Here is a 27,776-nt window from a genome sequence, read left to right on the forward strand (position 1 = left end):
TCCTCTTGTTGACAAAATCTTGACACAACGTCTGGACTCCAGGTCATCACTGTTTACTGAAATACAATTCAGTCCTATTGCTAAAATTCACGGTGAAGAACAGAAGAGTTTACGGACTGCAAGGAGGGGGGGGGGGCAATCAGGATGAATGGCTTCAACATCAATGTCCCTTCTGCTATTGAAGATTGGCAAAAATTACTTTTAAAAACAATTTGTACAAGCTCCTATCCAGATGTTTTCATTCCGCATCCTCGTCTTCATCATCATCCTGCACATCCTCTTCCTCGACAGCAAAGCTCTGAAACTCGCCCGTTTCTGAGTTCCACATACATTTGATGTGCACCTTGAATTCTGCCATCTGGATGCTAAAGAGTTTCTGTAGATGAAAAAGGAGCCAATTTTAACAGTTTATCAGTCAACCGCAACACAATGTAATATGTCCGAGTTAACCTTTTCTCACCAGAATACGAGCCTGCTCAGGGGTCAGCATGTCTCCCTCCTTACAGACTTCATAGTCCTTCAGCAGTGTCACCACGCCTTTCATAACAGATGGAACAAGATGTGACTACAATGTGTCATATCCAAATGATGTGGAAAAAATGGCTGACCTTTTCTCTCAGACATGTTGAAAGAACAGGGCTGATTCTCCTAGCTGGTCTGAATTTAGATCTCTCTCTCATCCTGTATTTTTACCTTTCTTTAGAGCAGTGGGAAGTCCTAGTTGCCTCAACTGGGGCTCCATTGAGTGAGGAAACTGTTCCAGTGGTCCCTCATCCAGAGTTGTGTCCATCTGCGCCTCATTGCCTGCCCGCGCATAATCCAGCTCTTTGAAGTGATTGAAATACCTGTAGATAAAGGTTTCCACTTAGTGAACTGCTGAACAACATTTGGAGAATCACTGGGACACTGGTGCATTAAGTGAAACCTTACTTACTCTTGTACCTCATCCTTCGTTTTATTTGTGAATAGCACTCCCACTTCTCCTCGTAGATACTTGCTGACCTGCACATTATCAATAACAATAAAAATTTAAGTCTTTGCAATGGATTATCAATTTTCTGGTTTAACGCCACACCTAAGATTGTGCCTACCTTGTGCAAATTATCCTTGTATTCGTCTGTTTCTCCTTTACCCAAAGCAACGACCATGACTTTATTTTTGCCAAAGAAGAATCTGCGGAACAAAGAAGAGTCCAGCTAAACTTTTCTATGACCATGTAAAAGTGGTGTTAAATAGTTACCATACATACATTAAGGAGAATTATAAGAGATCCTATTGTATAATAGGATGTCAAAATTGATAGGCTGTCTTTTAGTCACTAATATGAGTCAAAGCCCAGAAATACTGGATTCTAAACTTTCCTTAATGCAACTTTGGTAGCACATTTAATTAGATTTTGGGTTTGACAAACAGAAGTTATTATATAAATTTGTAGTCTCAAAAACAACCCTGACTACATTGTGACGGTTATCTCAGACACAAGACATTATACAACTCTTTTCACCGGCTGGATAGTACTTATCATGACATGTCAAGTCACTTCAATATTAAGAAATCGGGGCTTTACCTGCTGTGTTTCCACGCTGTCCTGATGTCTTTCAGTTTGTTATTCCTCATATTAGCCACTGAGAATATGAACAAGTGTCTGTACGTGTCCACACATTTCCGTAACTTAGAAAAAAAACACAGATGGAGAATTTAGTGTGAAGCATGTCTACATCCTCAGCTAACCCTGGTTAGCATCACACAGAAGAAGATGCTCACCTCCTCGATTAATTTCTGTTTTGATTCCAGTCCTTTCTTGGCTGTTTTCGTTAACGAAACTGGAGGAAAGATCATGTGAAAAACATGATGTCAATCAGTTTGCAAAGAGTTTAACTTCAGTCCCCCCCAGAGGGAGATGCTAGCTAAAGTTAGCTTGTTATTTAGCTCCGTTACTCTTCTGTCTGAACTCAGCTGCTACATACAAGCAGTCAAATTATACACATCACCAAAATAATAGTTTTGTATATATTACAGGTTAAACGGTGTATGTACTTACTTTTCTTGTCCCTCTTTGACTTCGGCATGGTTTCCTCTCACGATGGCAGAGCAGCAGGCGCACACGTGAAGTCAAAGGACCCCAAATGTTTCTGTTTGGTGAAGCTGACCGGGTGGTGCCTGACTACAAAGAATAAAAGAAGATTTAAAAAACGGACTTTAATTCAAATATTTTTTAGTAATGTTGCTTGTTTGAGGAAATTTACTGATGCTTTTAAACAAATGCATATATGAGTTATGTTAGTATATGCGTTATTTCAAACTAATGCTATTCATAAATCATTTTTAACGTTTTGGTAAACTCTCCTGGTTGTGTGCAATGCATAAAGGTATGCTAAGATTAAAATGAGCTGAAATAGCATAAGGTGGATATGATCATATATTTCACCTATTTTTGTGTTTTCCTTATGTTTTCATCAAAGGCAACATTTTTCATAGTCTTGTCACAAATTTCTCCTACATCTGTGTGTAACATGACAAGGCGGAGATCATCTGTTTGGAGTCGTGGGGATTATGAGGGATTAACCTGCTAAGGGAGCCCTGAGCCAAGGCAACAACATGCAAGTACAGTGAGCCTTACATCACCCACAAAAATACAACTTCCTTAAAGATCCATTTACAAGTGAAGGCTATTGTGGGCCCATGTGGAAGTTTGACCGTTATCTATCGCTGTGTGTCCCTTTTTTCAATTTGGGTTCTACCCTCACATTTTCAATTAGTTTTAGAAAGATGGTGCAGAGTCAAGTAGGTACATTTCAAAATTTTGGCTTTATGCTCTGGTGTCCGAAGACATTTGCCCCTCTTGTCCTGTTAATAAGAATAACACGAGGGCATCATATGACTTTGTGAGAAGTTGCTTTAAGTGAAATCATGACAGAAATGTTCTGGTAACAAGGTTTTAAGAAAAATAGCTGTTTACAGCCACAATTATCATCTTTCAGAATGACCTTATTGGCTCTATCTGTGATTTAAAGTAGGCTCCAAGTCCATGTGAAAATAGAGGTGATACTGAAGCACAGATATCCTTAATATCAAGTAATATAGCCTACGACTATACTGCTTTATAATATACTTTAGTCCTCGGTGTGTGTCACAGCAAGAAACAGACCAGAGATTATAAAAAAAGTAGAACTACATCATAAGGCAAAACTAGAAAGCTATCTACAGATGCAAATTAGTAGATCAAAGAATAAGAATAAGTAGAAAGACATATGGTAAATTAAAATAAAAAATAGGTGCATAAATTAATGAGCTTTTTGTGCTTGTTCTTGAGTATGTGCAAAAGGTTTAACCAACACAACAGCTTCCTTATATATGTAATATATATATAAAGTGTATAAAATAGGCTATAATACAGAATAGGCTATGTAAAGTATCAACATCATAGACTTTATTTGTCTTCGAAGGGGCTCAAAAAGAAACACAGTATATGATATTAAGAGTCTACAGACATTTTTTTCTGTTATTATTGAGGTGAAAAGTTTGACGGTGATAACTTTTTATTTTCAAATGACAAACTAAACCTCTTAATTTCTGAGGTATGAAATGTGTTGAACAAAAAACAAAAAGAAAGCGAAAATGCAGGATTGTTACAGTCGACTTGTGTTTCTGCCCTCGGTCTGCATGTGATGCCCCTCTCCGCTGCCACAGGGACAGGGGGAGGGAAGTGGGAGGGGCAGATGGAGGCGATAGTGCCTAGTTTAGCACTTTGCAACATGATCCGCGTACAGCACGGAGAGGCCGGGCTCTGCGGACCTGCATCCTGCCGTCCCACCGCAGCACATGGAGACCGGACAGAGCCTCAGTAACGGGGAATGACAAAGAAAGGAGGTGGACCATCTTCCTCTGGCTATATGAACATCCTCAGCAGCTCCTGACAAAGCAGAGGCAAACACAGAGATGAGGGTGAAGGGAAGCAGCGCTGGTGCTTGGTGCGGTCTGCGTCAAACCTCCTCCACAAGATAATGCCCTCTCCGCCTCCTAAAGGACTTTCTGGGTTTATTATTTGCTTGTGAACACCCATGGTGCAGGGGTCCATGTCAGCACCCCGGAGTAAACATCCAGCAGGGACAGTGATGGTCACCCCCCCTCAGTCACCCCCAGCATCTGCATTGTAAGGAGAAACTCTTCCAGCAATATGCAGAGATAAACTAAACAACATTTTTTTTTTGCTGTTGCATCCAAAAACCAAACAGAGCCGTAGTTGGATCACCGGGTGTTGCTGGCACCATCATGAACTCCCTGTTTTTCTCCGACACTCCGCCCGGTCCGGTCTGCAGCGTCCCCGCGGGGTCGGGCGCGGTGACCAGCGCCCTGCGTAATGACCTGGGCTCCAACATCCATGTGCTGAAGACCCTCAACCTGCGATTCCGCTGCTTCCTCGCCAAAGTCCACGAGCTGGAGAGGAGGAACAAGCTGCTGGAGAGCCAGCTGCAGCAGGCTCTGCAGAGACCGCAGTACCGACACCTTTACACCCGTGAGGTTGCGGTGCAGACCGACGGTCCCGAGTCGCGGCTGCCGGGAACCATCTGGAGTTTCACCCATGTCCGGAGGCAAGGGGAGCGCTTTGAGACCGTGCACGGGCCCGGGGTGACGTGGACGCACCCGGACGGAGTTGGGGTCCAAATAGACACCATCACCCCAGAGCTGAGGGCTCTGTATAATGTGCTGGCCAAAGTCAAGCGGGAGAGGGACGAGTACAGGAAAAAGTGAGTAATGATGGCACTGATGTGAAACTAGTGTGTCTGTTGATGTGTGTGCTGCTGATAGTGTTTCTATAACATACTAGCAGGACACACACATGTGCCTGGATACACCCTAATGTATTAGATCACATATTGCAGGAGATTGAAGGCCCTCAGAGTGTTGCTGTGGGCCCCCTTCTCTTTTCTGTGCCCCTGTCATCACTGCCCTCACACCAACCAGACAAAACAAAGCTGAACATATGTACAAAATGTCGTCGCACACCCACCACAGACACATTTAAAGCCCCCCTGGTGGGATTTTACAGGAATAGTTGATTGTTTTCTCGTTGAGCCCTCATGATGGTCCATAATGCAGTCACTCACCTGCCAGAAGTTCAAGGGTCGACTCATTCAATGATGGCTGAGTGTATATTGTTCACATTAGAGCTGAAAAGATAAAGCAGGAGCTAGAAAGTTAATTAACAACTATTTTGATAATTGATTAGTTGTTTTAAAGCTAAAATGCCAAACAATCTTTGGTTTAGGACTCTTAATGTGATGGTTTCTCTGCCTTTCTCTGGTTGATGTCATTGTATACCGTTGGAGTTTGACTGACAGAACACAACATTCAAAGACGCCAGCTTTTCACAAATTTCCACAGTTTTTGACATTTTATGGAACAAACGATTAATCAGTTAGTCATGAAACATAAGGGCATTAATCAAGAAGTGGCAGGACTGATCAGCTCTCAGAGATGATCTCTTGAGTTGGTGTGATCAAGAAGCTGTTTTCATCTGCCCATCACTTTGTGACTTCTAACTTATCAGTGTGACTTTTTTTACCATGTGGGTGTGGTTCACAAAATGTCGCCATGCTCATTATAGTGGGGAGATTTCACAGTGATAGAGTTACACTTGAGGTAGTATTTCACATGAACGATGTCAGCACCGGGTGGGAGCTCAGCATATTAGTTACACACATGATTCGAACTGATCCTGTTTCTCACAGGCTTCTGAGGAAATTCCTTTGCACGGCTCAGCCTCCACCAATTGTTTTCCTTGTTTAGTCGCATTAATTATGTCTCCTTGAGGACCCACTGCAGCGTCCCAGGCTGACCCACATCACTGCTGGCTGGCTTGGCCGGCTACTGGGGGGAGACACGCCAGGCAACCGCCTGCTTCTGTTTGCTGCCATGATTCAAGCAGAGAGGCATTTTAACAGGCCTCTGTCCGCTCGGTGAGGTCAGCTATGACGAACGCTGACTTCCCTGTGAGTGCACTGACTCAGTGACACAGAATGTGCGTGCTCTCCCACTCCTCTGGGAAACTGCATATCCTGTCCAGTCATTCTCTCTAACACCAGCATATCCTTTTTTGTGCATTTCTGCTGGAGAAGATGAACGGCAGTGACCGGGACGGCAGCCAAATTAAAAACTGCTGCAGCCGAAGCCCAAAAATTTGGATCTCCCCTGGCAAAAATGGGATCTCTTGACGTTATAAGTCACTGAAACAGCTCCCTCAGTAGCTTTTTGATTAAAGGATTAGTTAGCAAAGTATACAAAGCTACTGCTTTCTGTACATTTACTAATGAAATGTATATTATGCCTCCAAACAGAGGCTAGTCGTTGGTAAACAGATTTTCTTATAGATGTTATTCATTATTTTCACATAGATGTAGGTTTTATGTGTGTTTACATTTTTCTTTAATGACACAAATACCAAAGTGTCCGACATGTTCATTATATTCTTTTAACATCTAGAGAAGTGACTAACAAGACACATTTCTAGCCTGTCTTTATTGGCCAATAATCATGGTAATCAATCTCTCTCCTTGCCTCTCACATTCCTTCTCTGCTCTGAGCCCAGTAATTGCATCACTGCGAGTTCACCGCCCCGTTGTTTTTTCTCTAAATCCTTTTTACTACAGTCACGTTTCACCGTTCAATTCCCAAGCCCCATCCTGCCATGCCTTTTCTGTTCTGTGCTTTTTGTGTTCAGCCATTCCTTCGTCCTTCACCACACCCCTCTACAGCCCCCTCCACCCCTCCGGTTCCCCTCTGTCTCATGCAGACTGCTTTGTAAGGCACCCTCAGTCCTGACAGAGGCCCCCCCTGTGCTCCCACACCGCCCTGCTGATTTATTAAAGCTTTACCAGTGTGGACACACACACAAGGAGATGGATGGCCAGCTGCTCCATCTCTGATATGGCCACTTACCATGAAGCACTCAGTTGTTTACTTTCTGTCATTTTATAGGATGCCTCTTTCTGATCATAAGACTCATTTTCTGAGCCGGAGGCAGAGTGATGTGATAGTTTTTACATTGTTGTTGCAACACAGTCGCTTGTTGTTTTGTGACGTTAGTTCAGAGGCTTAGTGACCGCATGGAAAGGCTCAAATATAACAGAAAACATATTTGCCAGGATGAAGATGTACAAAATGGGCAGCAGCTATCATCACAAAGGTGCTCCTAAGATGAAACTCATGAGATGACGAAATAAATTCATGTTAAGTAGCTTTAAAGTGAACAATAAAGTGAAAGTGAAAGTGATAAACCTGCTTGCAGCCATACCAACAGTGAACATTGAGCCCTTTTATAACCTTTTTAGTCTAAAGAGAAGAAAATATACATTTTTAAAGACTTTGAATTTCCAAGAGAGAATGATAAGTAAATGATTGATACTATAAAATATAGTAGTATAGTAGTGTAAATTAGTTAAGAAGGGATGATGAAGGTTATTTTTTATTTGATGCATTCGATTTCAATTCATTAGTATGTAAATTTCATTGCATCAATTCAAATTGCCATTTAAAGTTAAGAACTATTCTGTGCACCAGCTTCTACTTTCAGACAAAAGTTACAATATCAAATCTGAGCACCTTTTATTTGGATTACTGGTTTTATTTTTCCTCCACTGTATCACATGACTTTTCTGCAGTGTTTTTCTGTAGCCTATCGTTTGTATTTATGTGGAAAAAAGGGCAATTAGACAAAGGCACAGATTCAGATTGAACAGCAAATTCTATAAAATGTAGAAAAAAGGTTCTAGTGTTCTGATTATTTCCGTTTAGATGTTTCCTCCACCATCGACATGTATTATTATTGTTATCTGAAGAGAAAAGTTAATTGCTCCAACAACCCTTAATTGACCTTAATCCAAATCTGCGACCTTCATTATACAACATCCTTTTGGTAGACAACAGCCTTTTTCTTTCACAGTTGCCAGCCGTATTTGTGGATCTGGAAAAGCTCTTTACCCGATTTATTCCACATTCTTCTCTTATTTATCTGATTTTTTGCTATCACACACACACACACACACACACATACACACAGTGTCTCTCGGCCTCTCAGACAAACACAGCACATACAGTTGTCCAAGGACAGGCGTTATAAATCAGCCAGCCGGCTTATATGAGCGTCCACATTGGTGCCACGGGATCTGGACTGTGGGGTTACATACCTCTCACAGTGACAAACGGCCATGTAAAGCATGATGGGTAAGGTCAATGCCGGTGCCCTCATCCACACGGTTTTTAGCCAAGTGCTCTGCATCACTGTGAAATGTATCACTTGGATGTCAGTGAGTCTCTACCAGTAATTACCACCAGCATGCGACAGTGCTTTAAGGGCCATTAAAACAGTGGCTGACATTGACGGACGCATTTGACAGTCGACAACACACTGAATCTTAACTAAGAATAGAGACTGTGCCTACTGGCCTACATGACAGCTACCTTTATGAGACCAAGACGGCAAAGCGCACATTGGTTTAAAATTTACATGTTATGCTGTTGGTGCAGAGATACAGCTTTATCTATTATGCACAGGGTATAAAAGACAGCAGTTACGTCTATGCTAATATGCTAATGTGTTTTCAAAGAGCTGCATAAATAAGATCGGGGGAGTTATTTGCTTATTCCAAAGATAAGAGCACAGTATGCAATTGATATTACTGTAGTTTACATACATTTCGGTGGAATAGTGGTGCTGTAGGAGGAAGCTATCGAGATGATTGCACAGACAGGAAGAAAGAAGTTAGCCATGAGCTCTGCCCTGGTTGGGACTTGAACCAGAGATCCCTGCTCATTGCTGTGGCCTCTGCTAAAGTGGTTGTTTATCCCATCAGCACACAGAGGCCAAACAACTGTCCTGCAGGATCACAATGTGGGTGATACAGGACTTATAATGAACCAGAACGGTCTCTTGGCCTCCTGGGCATGTTCTCCCTGCATGAATAATACATGTACAGCTGAATTTAGCTGCCTGTGGATCAATGCAATGAGAATTCACTGAAGACATGTTTTCCGAGGCTTTGATCTTTCTTCCTGCGCTTAAGAGAGGTGAAAGGCAGAGCTGAGCATCTCTTTTGAAAGTTGGATTTCGGGGTTGTCGTACTAAAGAAGTAGGTAATTAGAGGGTGAGGTATGCTGTGATTCCAAAGCTGAAGGCTGCATTGTGTTTCAAATATCATATTTCCTCATGAAGAGCAATGCTGATGAGCTCTTCAGCCTCTCTCTGTCTGTCTTTAGTGGTGACCTGCCCTGCGTATAATCCAGGCCGTCTATTCATTAGAGGGATTTTCTCCAAGCTGTCACCTAGCACCAAGGCTCCAACCTCCAGCCAGCCCTGCACCACATCCTGGCACGCAGCCGCTGTTCTGAACTCGGGCCTCTCAAAGTGGGAGACTCCCTGCTGCTGAGATACAACGAGAGAGACAGAGCTCAGTTCACTAACACCACTCAGCTTCAGTTTGTTTCTCTCTTCCTCCCTCTTCCTGTCTGTGTGGTGTGCTTAGCTTAAGATCTCAGCATGTTTTTGAATTTGCAGTCTCTAGTGTTATTATAGGTCATCTTTATTGCTCAGACAAAGTAATCATTTTGTAGATCATCACAAACCTGGGTTGTCCTCAGTAGGAACACAAACCTGAAGTCATTCATCTGTCGCCGAGAACCACAGCAATGAGCCACCAGCTGCACTGCCAGACACATTCAGTACATTTCTGCAACACAGAATGTGAAGTTTTTCTGGATTTCTTCAAATCTTTGCTTTTTTCTTGTGAAATATTGAAAGATTTTACCTTGTCAAGTCAATGAATCAATCTGCGAAGGCAGCATCACTCTGGTTGAACTGCCCACAGCAAATGGACCAATGCAACTTGTCACAAGGGGTCATGCATGTGCATTGTTTGGGGATAAAGGGTCACAAACTAAAAAGGTTGAAAACCACTGCGCAAATGTGTATCAACCTCCAGCTGAAAATAGTCCCTAACAAATGTACTAATGACCTCTTTTTCAGTAACGTTTGCTAAAAACCACAGTGCCCTGCTATTTCAGAAAATGACTGAGCCTTTTCTCAATTTGAATCGTCATATTTGTGGTATGTTTTAAGGATTTACATCATTATCTTCAGTAGGAACCAGTGGGGTTTGGCCTAAGTAATCATCATTGGGTTTTGTGTTGTCATGGGATTCGTTGACAATAAGACTCATCCTTTAAGGACCATAGTTATCCGTGATCTCAGACCAATTTTAAGACAAAAAAAAGCCAACCATTGTGGAAAAGTGGTCTCTTTCAATCTCTGCATTGATGTAATTGGAAGGAAAATCTGGCTGATACAATGATGGGAGTGCATTTCCCCCTCTGCTTCGTTGTGCCTTTGTTCTCTCTGTGCTTGTGTCTGGAGCTGCTGTGCTGTGCAGCTGTGGTTGATTATTCATGGGTATCGATACAGCTGAGAGCAGTGGCGCGTTGCCATATTTAAAGGTGCAGGAATGCACCTGTCTTTCATAAGCACTGACTGCATAGGGAGAGTGCACTGTACTGTACAATCGGTTAGTGGATTGTTTTAGAAAAGCACTGCTCTGCCTTGCAGCAGTTGTGGCCTGAAGCAAAACAGGAGACTAACACTTTGTTAGGTCAAGTAAATCTCTCAGTTAAGTCCATAATCATCAGACCAAATCCTTATTTACACCTTATAATTTCACAACTGTTTTTTCCTTTCTGTTCAGACCTGCTCAGTCTGAAAAGCTACAACACTTTTCTAAAGGCCTGGATGTGCTGACACAGCAACCTGACTTTAAAACCACCATATTTCTAAAGCTTATTATTCCAGAGGACATGTTGGTTTGCTAGACGCCCTAAAAAAAACACAAACACGCACATCATGGAGCCGTATATAATTCTGTACACATGCCAGATAAGAACATTGTGTGCAAAGGTCTTGACAAGGTGTTAAATCTGTCTCTGTGCTCCTGAATGTTAAAGTAGGCCAGATGTGTTTCTCCTCACAGCTCCTTGGAAGTCCTAATGTATTGAAAGATAAAGTGCTTTAACTTATGGCGGCCGACATGTTTTAATTATGGCTCTTACAAGCAAACTGTTGTCATGCTAAAGGCACGATCAGTGAGCTATATGGAAACAAAGTAGTGGTGCCAACACAGGACTGTAACTTGGCTATCACTGTTAAGTGCTAAATATGACACAGAAAGCTATTTTAATTATTGACTTATCTGTCGACTATTTTCTTGATTCAATTTTTTTTATTGTTTGGCTCATAAAATTTCATGTTCAAGTTCCCTAAGCCCAAATTGACATCTTCAGATGTCTTGTTTTGTCCAAACAACAATCAAAACTCAGAGACATTCACAAAGAAAACCAGCAAATAAGCACATTTGAGTGGCTGGAACATGGGAAGTTTGGCTCGACAAACTGATCCATTGACTCATTATTGCAACTCCAGTTTTGCAGTCGTACAAGAAAATTAAATGATTATTCTAAAAAAAAAAAAAATCGTGGCTCAGATGGGACATCCATCAATCACAGGGTTGGTTGTTTGATCCCTGCTTCCTCCTACCCTTGAGCAAAGACCTGAAAGGTTAGGTGAATGTCTTGCACGGTAGTTTGCTGCCTTCAGTGTTATGAGCATGTGAGCCACACTGATGAAATTATATAAATGCAGGTAATTTACCAAAACCCAAAGTGGAAAAAAAATAACTCACTCTTAACATGCAGGGGATGTAATGAAGCTATATTTTGACGCCGGGCCGGGAGTTTCAGTTTGTCATTAAATGAAACATAATTGTGGTCAAGAAAACGATTTCTTTTGAACAGAACATTTACAGTTTTGCAGTCCCTCCTGGGGTTCAGCCTACAGGTGTGTTTACCCAGAGGTACAAAAGATATTTGTTTTGTGGCGACATCTCATAGCTCCATTATGTCTCGATTATGTTCACTGCACACACCCTGGGCTGTGAGGATTTGTGCCAGAAGTGAACATCTCCATCTTCTTTTCTTCTTTAATGGGTTGTCACTCCCAACGCAGCTCCACCCTGACGTGGCCCGGACATGCAGACCACTGTTTATGTTTTTATGCTTATGCACTTACAAGAAATCTTACAAATCTGTGTCATTTGTCAACCATAGCATCCAACTAAAAGCCTTTCATTATGGGATTGTTAAGACATCTGGCTGTCTTTCCTGAGGTGTTCTTACAAGTTATGTCCTTAGTTTTTGTGCAGTTAAATGTCTTGTAGTGGATGTTCAGTCAATAGCCAGGGGGCTGAGCTGTTATGTGGACTGCAGTGAATGAAATCAGTGGGACAGCTTGGCTGTGGGGTGGGGTCAGTTTCGCAGTGTGGAACTGAAGATGAAGACCGCAGGGAAAACTGATTTTCTGTCACAACGCACTGTCACGACGTCTGCTGCAGGCTGCACAAATAAGCAATACGCGAGTTCTTGTTTCAGAGTGTTTTTCATTTTCCTTGCTGCCTGCTAACTGAGTTCTGGGAGAAAACAGAGCAATTCTATCAATTTTTGTATAAAACAAGTCAATAAAATCGACTTTTCATGTGCTTTGCAGTTATCCATAAGTTAGTTAGAAACTCTTGTTCACATAATCTCTTTTGACTTCCTGCCAGTTCCACCAACAGAGACATTCAACCGTGAACCATTATAAACAAACAAACCACTAAGTTTGGGATGGTCTCACAATTGCAACACCTTTGCATGTCCCTGCAAAGACTGATCACTAACAGTTTGAAAATTTGCCATTATAAACACTTCAATAAGTTCCTCTGAAAGCAATTATCCTTTTTATGAGGTTGTTTTCAGGTCATTCCTATTAAGGTGAAACTGATGATAATTACTTGTGAACACCTACATGCTTGTCTCCACTCTCAGCTAACCTGACAGCAGCATCCCTCAGGCCAGAGAAAAGAGAGCGAGGCCAGGCTTAGAGAGTTGAGCAATTAGATAACGTATGTGCACAATGCAAACAAGACAAGCCCACACCCACATCGTTGGGAAAACTCAGAGTAGCAATGATGGGGCCTGGTCAGGACGGCGGATTAGACATGTTATAACACTAACTCACAATCATCTTCTTCAGTATGAAGGGAACCGAACCCTCTAATCAGGCTGATGCTTTGATCTGTTTAAATGAGTTTGCATGCTCTCACCTTGTTACAGACAACGCCAGGAAAATTAATTGTGTCCAGGGTATATTTCTTTTTAATGACACCTTGTTTTGTTGCAGCAAGTCCATGTACAAGACTTTATTTTTCCTGAACTTGAACTCCTGACCTGAACTCAGAGATTATACACAATATGAAGTTTTGGTCTGCTGGTGACTCATGAACATCCCCTGACACAAATGGACCTTATAGAAACGTTATTCCTGTTTCAGTGCATATGAACAGACTGTTATTGCAAGAGGTAGATGTCAGCTTTAAGATGGAGGACATTCATCAACCTCACAGAGTACATTTCCCTGCGCCTACAACCCCCCATCCTCACTGCTATTTTTTCCAGTCTATTCCAAACATGCGTTTCACCTCAGGCTTTGACAAGTGTGGACCAACTGATGTCATGCTGTCAGAACAGCTTGTCCAAATGTGATGAAATGCTGCACTTTGTTGGCCCAAAAACATCATTAAAGTCATTCATGCAAATAATAACAAGTTAATATAACAACATGTTCAGAGGTATTATTGCCCAAAGATATTCCATTATTTGTCAATTACTTAGCATTAGATGAAAATATGTTGCAGTCACTGTGTAGTAAAACGTTTGTGATGTATGTATATATGTATATATGTATTGTGTATTGTGTGTATATATATATATATATATATATATATATAAATATAAATATATATACTATATATATACTCACTGGAAGCATATACCTATATGCACATAGGAAATAGATACATAAATAAATAATTTGGTATTTATATGATGAGTAGCTGTACAGTAACTCATGTATCGAGCATTAACAGTTAGTTTTCCCATATAATCTCCATCCACACAGTGAAGCCACTTAGATTTTGATCAAAGATCTGTTTTGAGGTATTTCTTCTCCGAAGTGAGAGATATCTCTAACAACTCTCAAAGCCTTTAGATAAAAGCGAGCTTTGCAGACTGATAAAGAGATGGGAGGGAATGACCAGTAATTTAGGAGGCAGTCCTCATATTTCATAGCGAAGCTGACCTTTTTTGGTCACTGTAGTCATATTTCACAACCCAAAGGTCTGAAGTTCAGCTTAAACCAGCCTTGCTTGTTGGAATATATGTTTAAGGGAGACAATAGGTTCTTAGGAAGAGCTGTGATGTCATTTAATTGCTTCTAATAATTTCACCCTGAGAGAAGCATGTAGTTTCTGTGAACAGTGAATTGTAAGACTGAATATTTCCATAACTTGGATATATCATTAAAAAAGCAGATGTAGAGTTAAAATATGTTTGTATAAGTTTTTATAACCCATTTGTAAAAATATTTACAATACAAGACATAAACACACAAAATACATATGAAGACAGGTAGAAGACAAAAAATAAATCTAATATGATATAAGATAAGATAAGATAACCCTTTATTGATCCCGAGAGGGGAAATTCAGGTGTTGCTGCAGCACAAAGACAGAAATAAGTGTAGGTTAACAGAAAAAAGTAGAAAAAACAAATAGAACCATATAGACTAAAGATAAGATTAGAAATAAAATTGAAGCTATTAAAGAACAACTGAACTCAAAATTTTAAGACAAGCAGTATACGTACAGTTCCCACAACCAGTGTTGTACTAGAACCAGTGGTCCAGTATCTCAACAACTATTCATTATATTGCCATGAACTTCTGTACAGTCATTCGTGGTTACCTAGCGATGAATCTACTGACACTGACGATCTCATGATGTTTCTTGTAGCACCACCACAAGGTCCCCTATATTAGCTACTAGCAACGTTTGCTCCTTCCCAAAGGGTCCGTGATAATGGTGGCTTGGGAAAAATGTCTGTGGTCACTTAGCAACACCAGCATTCCCCGCACTCTGCCTGGTGGTGTCTGTGTCCTGTCTGGGTTAGGAGGGCTATATTTAAGTCTGGCCAAGCTTGTGGAACATAAAGCAGAGGAATTATCCACCAGTGAGGGATGATCCTGCCAACATCTCCGTGCACAGTTTACATGATTGAATCATCCAGGAATTAATTTGCATCCACTTCCGACACAGGCCGGTGGCACGGTTTCCATGGACACGAGATGGCTTGAAAAGATGGGGTAATGGAGGACGAATATGTATGCATGTGTGTGTGTGTGTGTGCGTGTGTGTTATGGATATGGATTGAGGTCAGGGAGAGAGGGGGTGAGAAATGAAATGAGCTTTGACCTTGGTGTGTTGTCTCGTCAGCAGAGACCCCCGAGCAGCCAGACGGCCTCTGAGCAGCTTTACCTGCCTGCCTGATCCATTTCAAATCGCTGCATCATTAGCACGCCACACGTGTCTCTGTGGAGTCTGGGGAGGCTATAGATTACAGTGCATAATGACATTCAATCGATGACCTACTACAGTCATACCTCCCTCCTTCGTCCCTCTCAGTAAAGCTTTATGTTGCCACTATTTCACATCTCTGTACCACAGATGCTTCTTCCCATCACACTCCTCCTATCCAGCCAAGATTATTGGAAGAATCTGGCCTGAAAGTAAATTATGGACCCGGCTTGTGTGCTGTGTAGTTGCACATGGAAGATGGAGAATGCTGCTGTCACGGAGAAGACCGTATATAGACACCTATAGGAGACCATGCGAGGGATCATGTGTGCTGTGGACGTGATTTATCAAAGCTGTCAGTGGCTTCATTTCACACAAGCAGCCGAGCTGAATGGGTGCTTGTCCTGCATGTAGCCAGATGTATTGATCCTTGAATCTGTTATCATGTAACACTTCCTGTTTTACTATTGCCTGCCCTCATGAGAATGAATTGTAATGGCCATATTAAAATCTCTTTATAGTGATCAGACTAAGAGCCTTTTAGAAAAGGCACATGATGAATTCTGTCCTCACAAAACTTTTAAGCTTATGAAGGCTCTAAATGAAACAAATAAAGCATTATTACTACTGTACTACTGCATGGGTAGGTTAAGCATTAATGAGGGTAAGGGATACTAATTACTATTGTGTTTTTATTATATTATTACATAGTAATTCTATATTGCTGTATTGCTAACAAACACTGTAAATGATTTCTTTCCAGTTACTTTCTGTCACCCATAATTGCTCTGGTTTTTGCCAAATATACTCATGTGTCCTGGAGCCTTTGAGACATATTCAACACATATTCATCGATAAATTAAAATGATTTGACTTTTAGAATATTGCACAATACTACACCCCCAAAAACAAGATTTTACCATTGTACTATCTCAAGTATTCTTTGTGTATGTTTGTTAGGTAACAGCCCTGCAATAGATTCTACCTTCATGAAGTAATGTACTGTGTTGCAATACAGAGAGTTGTTCCTGTTTGATATAAACGGAAAGCTAAATATTTGTTAAAAAAACAAAAGCTAAATGACAACAGGTCCCCTACATTTTCACACTAGATAACTTTTAAAAACCAAATAAATTTAGGAGTAGCAGGAGCTTGAGGGTGAAAAGTGAATACAATGACATAATTATAATTGGTGCAATATTGCCTCTAAAAGTGTGTGTTTAAGGGGTAATCTAATCTTTTTTTAATACATTGGATCAGTTTATGAGCCTCAAATATGTTGTCTGGATGCTGAGAAATTCCACTCAGTCAGTAAGACTATACCATGTACTGGAAAGTACATGGTATAGTTTAAACAGGGTGGTGTCTGACTCAAACTTTTATTTGCTATGAGCAACAGGGTTTTGTGGAATGATACACAACCACACCTCAGTTTTCCCTGTGCTCCTTTTGTTATTTACTGCCTGTTGCACAACAGTATGGCGATCAAACTGGGATCTTTAGAATTTACCACCACATAAACGTGATGATTAAAATAACAATGAATCATTTGATAATTACCTCAGAGATATAATCTTTTTGACTTTAAGATAAATCAACCTTGAAGCATACATTTAACACAGGTGCCATAAAACGATCGCCATGAGCGCTGCCATTAGAAAATATTAAGTGTGAGAACAGGAGTGCATCAGAGTTGGATGTGTGTCTGTAGGCGCAGTGATGGGAAAAACATTGAGGCAGCTCGCGTGCAAACATAACTCCCAGACATACCACACAAGGCAGGGAGTGTTAGCTGGCAAGCGCTGCAGGAATGCTATTGTTCAGCAGACAAAAATTCTTTGAGAAAATGTCTGTTTGATGTGAGACTTTCTCTTTTTCTCCCTTGGTGTTGCACCGCAGTATTAAATCACCATTTTTCTTGAATCACAGAATATGTAGTTGCAACTTTTTTTTTTTCTCAGTCATTGAAATGTGAATGTTTTTTCTTCCATTTAATTTGAACAATTCTGCTTAAGTGCCTCTGTAGATAATCATGCAATATCGCTTTAAGAAAACAATTACCTTGTGTTCATTTCACTAAAAGTTGAACTGGGAAATAATAAAAGACCGAAATAATTGATTTTGTAAAGGCCTTTCAATTTACTCAAATTAGACAGCATCTTTATGTGGCTCTTAAAATACTTCCATAATTCAATTTTGGTTGATCTATTTCAGTTTAGTTTTCCCTCCAAAAATGGAAAAGAAACCACTGAGTTTGCTGCAGCTTTTAATTGGTTTTATTGGCTGACCTAATACATTTCTAACACCACACAGTTTCAGATTGATAGAACAAGATTGCAGAGGATATGTGTGGTGGTAAACAGATGTCTATGAGTCAACTCAGGCTCCAACCCTCCTGCTGTCTTTGTCCTTGTAAGGAGACTCCGGGTGTGTTCGTTTGACTGAGTCACGCCAAAGGTACAGGGGAACTAGGGCCTCAGCTATGGAAGAGAGGCCAGAGAGAATACCTTTGCTATGCTGTAGTGTCATCTTTGTTTGGATTGGCCATTTGTATGTGGATGCTTTAAAACCGTCTGTGTTTTTCCGTTTGACTTGTAGACATAGCTGAATTGTAACTGCTCCAAACACTGTGGAAGCAGCCGCTGCTTAGGTCGATCAATGACTCCATTTACTTTCAATAGATGACAAACATAGTCTTGACATATTGTTGACAGAGAGAGGCCTTCCCTCCATCAGTAGGTCAATTTAATCGTGTTGTCCATTCGTCACCTGCAGTATCAAAGAAAAGGACGTGGTGGTTTCTCCCGGATGTGACAACACTTGCGATGCAGATGCTGTGGCAAACGGATTCGTGTCTGCAGAGGATGTGATGCAGTTGTGAACTCCAGCGACCTTAGCCACAGTCCTGCGGCAGACAGGCCGAGTGTTGTGGACACAGAGAAGCAGCGCTGCCAGCGTTTTTAGAACAAGGCTTCAATCACAGGGCGAGCTGGCGCGCCCTGCCAAGGAATACTTCTCTCTAATTAGACAGTGTACATTCAGTGAGTCCTGAATGGAAACAAGGCTGAGAAAGCTTGAGAAAGTGAATCTCTAGTGACGCATATTGTGATACCAAAGGGACTTCTGGCTTGTTTGTTTTCAGTCATGGTAAAAGCTACAGGTAACCTACAGTAATGTCCCAGAATTCAGCAGTGGTCATCAGATGTCAGCTTTCTGACATATATGGTCAGGCATGCGCCACCTACACCAGTACACACACATCTTTCCACTGGCTCACCCAGTCTCTCCCTCTCACGCAGAAAACCTCCTCTCAAATAATCCTCCGCTGCCGTTGTCCATGTGGCCACAGTGGCTCATCTTCACATGAGCATCTGACTCTGTGCGGTTACTTCACATTACTGAATGAACTCTTTATCCATTCTGAACCTTAAACTCTCTTTTGGGAAGCATCTGTGACTCAGCATGCCGCTGTCTCATATCTCAGGGAACAAGATGAGAGTGTTTCAGGAGGAGGCTGAAGTGACTGAGGCCGTACGGGCTGAGTGTTCTGTGCCTTGCATGCAGGACATACAGCAAAGCAATTAAAGAGGCTCCTAATTTTGTTTTTACATAGCTGCCACGGTGAAGTGAAGTGATATGAGCTTTGGGGAGAAGGAAGGAGACGTGTGTTGCTAATCATAGCTTGCAGCCAATGGGGGTGTCTGACACTTTATTTTTAGCTATGCCAGCGACGTAGTCAGTCGGTCAAACCCTTTGGTCAAGACTGAAATATCAAGAAAACTATTGCAGCTATTGTTTGCAATGAAATTTGCTCCACACACTCATGTCCCTTCAGGATGAATTCTAATCACTGCGGTGACTTTGCATCTAGCGCCATCATCAGGCCAAAAATGGTCCAATACTTTGGTTTTTAACCAAAAACATGCAAAAATAATGACATTCTAACATGTTAACTAAGATGGTAAACATCACTCCTTAATAACATTAGCATTTTATCATTTTATTGTGGTTATGTTAGTGAGGCATCGTTGTGCGTAAGTACAGCCTCACAGAGCTGCTAGCATGGCTGTAGACTCTTATTCTTGGGTCCTTTGGTCATCAAATTGCTCGAAAATTGACCAAACCAATAATGTGAGCTGCTTGTTTAAGTGCGACTGATCAGTCCAACTGGCGACAATGATGTGATTAATAATTCAATCCACCTTATCTTCAGTAAATATTGGATTTACCACTAATAGCTTTGCACAAAGGTTGATAGCGTTAGGACATGTTACACTCTGTTTCTGTAGGTTTCATCTCTTTCAATTGCTCCAATTAAGATTACCATTTGCTTTCAAATGCTGCCAGTGAGACATTGTCAACAGATTCCTCACTCCTGAGACTTTGTGAGGCAAGAAACTGTTAGCATGACTGAATGCAGCAGAGATACTCCACCCATCTGGGTGTGTTAAAGCTCAAATGTCCCTCTGCAGTCACTCAAAGGTTCAAAAACTATTCATGAGCAATGTCTTTGGAGAAGGATGGCTCTCCATTCCCTCTATAGTTTTTTTTATTGAGGCGGTGGGGTTGTAAAGATGACTATACAAAGGAGGAAGGAGACAAAAGATAGGGGGGAGTAGGGGAGTGGGTGTGAACCCACACTGTCAAGGGCATTTTGTAATCAGAGATGGGAGAATTATCCCCACAAAAGTACCATTAACCTGTCTAGTGGCCCCCAGGAGAGCAGGCCCAGCAGTAACTGACCCACCTCTGTGCTCTGTGTTGCAGATGGGAGGAGGAGCTGTCCAAACGGGAGCAGCTGGAGTCCAAGGTGGAATCCCTACAGCAGGTTGGGAAACATAAACAATGAAATATATTCCACAAACAAGCAGAGTTATTTAAAGCCAGTGGTCATTTACCACATGCAGACAAGGAGCACAAACCATTTTCAAAACTGCTACCACTGCACATGCATTTATGCAGAGCCCAGTTTTTTCATGTTATCCAGTTTGGACTCGACAGAGATGGACCAGAAGCAGCTAAAGCCAGGAGTGTGTGTGTCAGATTAGAAAAACCAAATTATAAACCCATCAGGAGGAATCTGTTGTCTTAGATATAGATATAAACATCAAATATCACCAGCAGCCTACTCTTATGTTTCCATCCACAGCAGGCAAAAGGAAAAGATGTAGAGGCAAAATCAATTTTAAGTGTCACACCTTGGGGCTGTATCACAACTCATACCCCATCCCAGCTGGTGAGAGTACCTCATCCAGCCGGCATCCTTCCCTCTCTCCGCTTTTGCACACATCGATCGGTGAGAGCACGGGTGAGAGTTTGCCGTGGATTCTGGGTCAGCAAAACCCTAGATAGAAAGGTGGAGCGCCGTCGCCCCGGGGGCTTTAACCTTTTAGAGCACACAGGCAGATGTTGCTGTGTGTGGAAGAGCTGGAAATCTGTTCAAAAATAGTAGATTCAGTGCAAACAGCCGTTTATTGTTAAGGGCTCAGAGCCAAAGGGTTGTTTACAGCTGCTAACCAAATACAGAGGCAAAAGGTGGCTCTCTTCTAGTGGCAGAATAAAGTCAACAGGGTTAGTCTTTTTTAAAATTCAGTCTGCTGATGAGCAGATGTTTACTAGTCATACTTTTAGAGGGAAGTTATGGGAATAGTTTAGTTTGGGAGCTCAGAGGGCTTAATAATAAGTTTTATGTTTATGAAACCAAAAGTGAGGCTGGACTGTGAATGTGATGTTCTAAAACAGGTCCAGTAGATGTGCTTTGTGTCTTAAAATTTTGTGAATAAAGCGTAGATGAGGGCGGTGCAGATGTTTTGAAAGACAGACTTTAAAGTTGAGCCTTGAAGCAATACGGAAACACAGTTATTCAGTTTCTTGCCAAGAGTTAGATCAGAAGGTGGAGTCCCTTCTCGTGTTTGGACGGTAAATATGAGGCTACAGCCAGCGGCCAGTAAGCTTTAGCTATCTTAGCCTAAAGAACATAGAAAAGAAGTGGACATCTGCTTGTCTTAAACCTGCATTCTTTATAATGTCCAATGGGGTGAAGTCAGAATGAATGGAAGTCTACAGGAAAATAAGCTACTTCTCACTTGATTTATTACCTTAGTAAATACTTTCCTGATTAGTTTATGGTCTCAGTTGCTAGTTTCAAGTCTTCTTCAACACAGCATGATGCTCATTTAGTAAATTATGGTCCCATTTAGAGTAAAATAGACGAGAAAGCAGGGGTGGGAGTATGTTGTGACCAACCAATCAGAGGCGTTCTTCCTGGAATGAACGTCACTTTTGGCTCCAAAAAAACAAAATGGCGACGGCCGTAAAGCAAAACTTGGCGGCCCACCAAGCCCCCAGGAAGTGGGCCAGGCTTTGAAGCCAAGTTTACATAGTGGCCAAATGTGTAATGACAACAATAGCGTTGGTCACATGATGCTATTGGGCTCAAAGACTTTTTTTCCAAAGACTTACATTGAGAAAGAGATGTCTGTAAATTTTGAATTTTTTTTAGAGTCACAACTCCTCATCATCATAATTTGATCCATTTGGTTCGATAACATCTGGGAAGTCTAGAAGAGCCGCACGATTAAATCATTTCATCCCCATTCAAATTAGAGGAGGGCCAACCGGCTCAGCAGAACAGAGACGCTAGTGCACATGCTCCAAGATTTTCCACTTTGTTTGTTGGTCGGATGAAATTATCAAGATATAACATGTGAATTAGTGAGATTTAGAGTTGCAGGTAGCTGGATTTACCCTTGGTCCGAGCCAGGCTAACTGTTTCCCCCTGCTTCAAGTCTTAATGCTGAGCTAAGCTAACTGGCAGCTAGCTGTAGCCTCACGTTTACTATACAGACATGAAAGTGGTATTTATTTTATTAAAGAAAGAGAATAAGCACATTTCCCAAAATATTAAACTCTTCAGTTTTATCCTCTTGGACCTAATTCACCAAAGCCTCTGCGTCCTACCTTCCTGAATGTTCAGTTGACACCAAGGACTGAATAAAAGGTTAACACACATGCAAGAATTCACCATGGTTATCTTCCTTAAAGTGGCCACAGCCCCATTTGCATTATCTCAGCGAGGTGAATATGAAAATGAAGTCCTCTGGGTATGCATCATAAAAAACTAAACAGTAACCAGTATGAAAATCTATAACAGTATAAAAGCTGAATTGATTACACTGACATTGACATTATCTGAACATGGGCGAGTCTTTTATCTACCCGAATGTGGGTTATAAATGTTTGTTCTGGAGATTTATGAGAGTTCAGAAATGGTTATTGAACTTTATTTTACATATTTATTGGACAAACTTTGGACGCTCCAGAGTGTATTGTTGTTGGGCAGACTCCACTAACCCTAACAGTATCTTTATTGACCTGTTTTGTGTCTAATTTGAACTCAGACCGCCCAGGAGTCATCTGAGGTCCAGGATGAATTGAACGAGAAGGTGGACAGACTGAAGGCTGAACTCGTAGTCTTCAAGAGTCTGATGAGCGATGTAAGTGTTCGATCACTGCGAGGGTGATATCACCATCACTTCCCCAAGTCTGACACAGCTTTTTTCACCGTAGACAAAGTGCTGTATTAACTCCCATGCAGTAGTGTTGGAGGAGTGTCAAGTTGTTTGTCTTGCAAATTCCCAAGCATCATTCAGACAAAGGATGTCATTCATACAGGTCTGAATAATAAAACTTAACACACACCCTCCATTCATTTCCTTCCTTCCTTCCTTATTTGGGTTTAGGAAAAGAATATAATGCCATAAAGCTTCCAAGACAATCATTCATTGAAAATAGCTCAAATGGCAGGTGTAGATAAAGAGCACTTCCTGTTCTGTGCGGCCCTGTATTGTTCCCAGGCAGGTCCGCTCTAGTGTGATATACAGTTTTAATATACTGCAGTGGGCTCAGTCACAGCTTGTGCTCGCTCAGGGATAAATATAGTCAGATGCTGTTTTTGTTTTGGAAAGCTTTGTTGTTTATCCTGCTTATCTTCACAATTGGCATCTGTACATTTTCATATAATATTTTCTGTGCCTGACTTCATGCATGATGTGTGAACCCAGAGAGGGGTAAGTGACGTTGAGGTAGTGGCTCTCTTTGGAGGTGTAGATTGTTTCATGTCACGGCTTTTGTAGTCGTTGTTAGACATCCTGTATTTTGTGCTCAAGATGTTGTGGCCCTACACAGAAAATCATCCCATCTATCTATCTATCTATCTATCTATCTATCTATCTATCTAGCTATCTAGCTATCTAGCTATCTAGCTATATGGGACCTATAGTATTGACCAATAGTTTTAGTACTCTATATAGGCTAATGTGTTTTTAATTTAACCTGAATTTAATCTGTGTTCTGGCTAAGATAGGCAGCGGCATCAGTGAATTACAGATAACACATTCATCATAAACTCACATAAAATGACATTTTTATTGAGCTGTCACTAACCATGAAGTAAATATGGCATAAACATTTGGATGCTACATATGTGACTTCAATTAGTGGATGTCAAATTCACTATTAAAAGTTAAAGAGACAAACTGATGATTTTACAGACACTGACTTTCTTAATTCCTTGTGACCAACTGAACTAATTGAAATGACAAAATATGACCATAAAACTATAAGTTGATGGCAGTTCACTTCAGTTCTTCACAGTGAGTCAACCTTAAATACTGTACACAGTACAGTGAGAAGGTGTTTGTTTGGTGATTGTCATCTGAAACAACTATCCTTACCTGAGCAGCAAATGTCCGACCTGGACTCCAAGATTCAGGAGAAAGCCAGACGGGTGGACATGGACATCTGCAGGCGGATTGACATCACGGCCAAACTGTGTGATGTGGCACAGCAACGCAACTCGGAGGACATGACAAAGATGTTCAACGTCAGTCCAGCCAGGTCGCTCCCAGAGAAGGTGCGTATCCATCTGCTGTTTCACTGTTCATCAGAAGAGCTGAAAGTAATCGCAGCAAAAATATGAATTCTTTTGTGAAGGAAGCAGTCAGCACTCTATGGATGAAATCTGAGCTGCTGGTGGCTGAGTGTGTGTGTGTGTAGTGACTTCTTTTTCAGCGGCCGATCACGGACCGAGTGACCCCTTCTGAAGGTGCAGGTCTGCATGCCTGCGTGGTCACAAATACACACATAAACATATAAACATACACGCACAGAGTACTTCGAGTAGTTGACTCTGACATATGCAGGCACACGCGAATACACACACGCAGAGAAGTGAAATGCTGATGTAGTAACTCTTTGCTGCTCACAAGGTTATCACATTGCGCCGACAGTGCTGGCTAAAGCCCAAGTTTAAATCCACTGAGAATCAAGCTGCTGGCTTCTCCTATGTTATATGTTGTTGTACAGCATGTCTCTGCTGTCAGCTGGATTTATTATATTCACAATATTTATAAAGGAGGTTCCAAATGTCTCATCTGTAGGCGAATTTGTGAAGCAGACAATGCATGTTGAAAGTAGAAAAATCAAACAGCTCTAGTTTTATACATATTTATGAATCAGATTCGCCTTGGATCATCAATCAACTTGTCTGTTTGTATTTTTGTGTGTGTGTGTGTGTGTTTCTCGCAGGGTGCCATGGCCTGCTGCAGGAGAAAAGAGCGTAAAGCGGTGTCTGATGAGGAGAGCTCAGAGATGGATGCCGAGCCCAGCCTTTCAGAGGAGGAGGTCCCCGGTTCACTCAACATCACAGACGAAATGAAACGCATGCTCAACCAGCTGTAAGCGACACACATATACACACCAGCGGTGCACACACACACACCAGAACTGAGTCCTCTCTGCTTTATATGCTCTGCAGTTACACCACAGCAGTACAGTAGATTTCCTGCAATATTGTTTTGAATTCAACTGCGTACTCCTTCATCTCCCTCTAGTGTTTATATGAAGTGTTGCCACTAAAATGCACAGTGCTCTTTCAGCTACACCCAGTAGATATAAGTACTGTGGCCAATAATTAGCTGATTATTAATCCCTAACCCCTAAAATATTTTCCAAAGCAAGTTTTCACTTTAGGCTGTAAACTATGTCTGACTGCTCTTGTTTTCCACTCTTTCCTTTCTGGCTGTTTGTCTTCTTTATAAGCGCATCTTCCTCTCTGCATGTGACCTTTGCTGAATCCGGTGGCTGTTATACTTGTCCTTCCTCTTCTCCCTCTCTCTCTGTCTCTCTCTCTCGTTCTTTCCGTTCCTTGTCCCTGTCCTACACAGACATTGCTCAGATAACTCCTTTGTTGCCAGGCGCGAAACGTTTGAAATCGACGATGACAGCGACAGTCTGACGTGGGAGGAAAACGAGGAGACCCTGTTGCTGTGGGAGGACTTCACAAACTACAATGTGCCGTGCACCATCACCGGGACGTCCTGCACAAATACGCTCCCCTGTGATGGCAGCAGTGAAGTCGCTGACCCAGTGAGTCCTGTCTGCGTTTAGGGTCCTTTGCACAGTATAGATTTTAAACCCATCTAAGGCAGCGTGTAGATCATCGCTACGGCTGCTTTGTCAGACATTTACTCATGCATGATGAATGAGACCTGTGTCTTTGCTCTCTAAGGACTCCCAGGATGGAAGTCTTGGCAGCCTCATTGACGAAACAGAGTCACTATTTAAGACCAGAGAGCAGGAGTACCAGGAGACCATCGGCCAGATTGAGGTAGACAATCTGTGTGTGTGTTTTTGTGTGTGAAAAAAAAAGACACAACACAAAGAAAGATTAAGGCATCTTAATAACATTAGCAGTGTCCAAACTCACACGACAGACTCATTCCAAGGATGTTACTATGTATATGATGTTTATTATGTAGTACATAATTAGTACTTTAGATGTGGAACAAAGCTTCTGAGTCCAGGAAATACTCCATCTCATTCTTCTAAGGAATTAAGATTGATATTTAATTTAATCCTTCCCATTTGTTTAGACCCTGCCAGTGGAATATTAGCTGGTAGGATGTTTCAGGGCAGAGCCCATTTAAAATGTTAATAAATCTATGGAGGGTCTAGCTTTGTGAACCAACAGTGAACCATGAGGTCGGTCCCCCTCCTCACACCAGGAGTTTCTTAAATCCTCACCCTGTTCAATCCGTTTCCCTTCTTTTAGATGGAATTGGCCACAGCAAAGAGTGACATGAACCGACATCTGCACGAGTACATGGAGATGTGCAGCATGAAGAGGGGCCTGGACGTGCAGATGGAGACCTGTCGACGGATGATTAAAGGAGGCAGGAACTCTCCCTCCGTCAGCTCTGTGGCCAGCAGCGACTCAGGGAACACAGACGAGATCCAGGACGAGATTTTGGACAAGGACGCAGAAGGGGAAGTCCCTGTTAGTTGATGGCTGCATTGCCGGGCTTTGTCCCATCTTCCCCCCTGGACGCCCCTCGTTGCCAGAGGGGTCGAATGTGTATAGAGCTCCGCCCTGCTAGAGAGGTGGAACAACCGAAATCTGGGCCTGTTTGACCTATTAAAGGTTCTGATGGTCGTGCTCACTGACGGAGGCCCAGAACTGGTGCTTTTATACTATTTCTGTTCTTTAGAAAGCGGTGGGGGGCGTCTTTGCTTCACAAAGAGAAAGGGTGCAAATAGAGTCCGAGCTGTGCTCTCTTCCTCACTGCTGCCTCGCTGGATCCTTGTCCAGAGCTTCACATCATTTTAGGGAAGAGAGGAAAAAAATCCCTTTGTTTTAAACTGGCTGAGAAGTATTTTGTACACATTTCTTACCCTATTAATGTCCTTTTTTTCTAAAGGAATTCAAAATAGTACATATTGTGCTCCTCCACATAACATTCACAAAAAAATTACATCCAACTTTACATGTACTTTTTAATATTTAAGTTGAGAAATGTCTGCGCCCCTGAAATGGAGCACGGTTTTGTTTTGGCATGGTTTGCAGGAGTCCCGGTCGTGTGTTTGCGATCCAAATTAATGTGTTTGGGTTTTAAGAGTCTTCTGCCAGGGAGATAGAACAAGGAGTGGAGACAAATGGTGTTGGAGTTCTGGTGGTTTCTGAGGGAACTCTGCCGGGTTGCCAAAGTTGACGGAGGAAAGGAGCACAGCCTTTTGATGCATCAGTGCACTACTGAAGTTCTATGCAATTTAGCTGGCCTTAATTTTGGACTGGCTTTCACCCTTCCTCGTTTCACTTAAAACCAATACAATTAGCCTTTTAAGCAAAGCAGGTGTATTTCTATGAACTCTTTTTTGTGTGTTTGAGTGTGAAATACGTTTAGAATGTGACATTTGTTTTTGTTTTTTTATGGACATCAACATTAAAAA

The 27,776-nt window shown here is 41.7% G+C and overlaps 2 protein-coding genes across 3 annotated transcripts; one reads left to right on the plus strand and one right to left on the minus strand.

The window, feature by feature from the left end:
* Window positions 1–32: 32 nt before the first annotated feature.
* mrto4 (MRT4 homolog, ribosome maturation factor) lies at window positions 33–2,126 on the minus strand. The gene is made up of 8 exons (XM_070846582.1): window positions 2,042–2,126; window positions 1,765–1,823; window positions 1,568–1,671; window positions 1,092–1,173; window positions 935–1,002; window positions 694–845; window positions 461–537; window positions 33–376 (listed from the first exon to the last, which is right to left on the minus strand). Exons 1-8 carry the CDS (start codon window positions 2,067–2,069, stop codon window positions 239–241), a joined length of 708 nt encoding a protein of 235 aa, XP_070702683.1. The 5' UTR covers window positions 2,070–2,126; the 3' UTR covers window positions 33–238.
* Window positions 2,127–4,264: 2,138 nt separating this feature from the next.
* Window positions 4,265–27,199, plus strand: iffo2b (intermediate filament family orphan 2b). Of its 2 annotated transcripts, none has more exons than XM_070848903.1 (8): window positions 4,265–4,748; window positions 20,256–20,316; window positions 22,889–22,984; window positions 24,232–24,402; window positions 25,077–25,225; window positions 25,715–25,916; window positions 26,059–26,157; window positions 26,602–27,199. In XM_070848903.1, exons 1-8 carry the CDS (start codon window positions 4,273–4,275, stop codon window positions 26,833–26,835), a joined length of 1,488 nt encoding a protein of 495 aa, XP_070705004.1. In that variant the 5' UTR covers window positions 4,265–4,272; the 3' UTR covers window positions 26,836–27,199. The 2 variants fall into 2 exon arrangements, with proteins under 2 accessions (XP_070705004.1, XP_070705013.1); XM_070848912.1 differs by having other exon boundaries at window positions 25,745–25,916.
* Window positions 27,200–27,776: the final 577 nt, after the last annotated feature.

This window comes from Pempheris klunzingeri, chromosome 2, assembly GCF_042242105.1.
Source record: "Pempheris klunzingeri isolate RE-2024b chromosome 2, fPemKlu1.hap1, whole genome shotgun sequence".
Lineage (NCBI taxonomy): Eukaryota > Metazoa > Chordata > Actinopteri > Acropomatiformes > Pempheridae > Pempheris > Pempheris klunzingeri.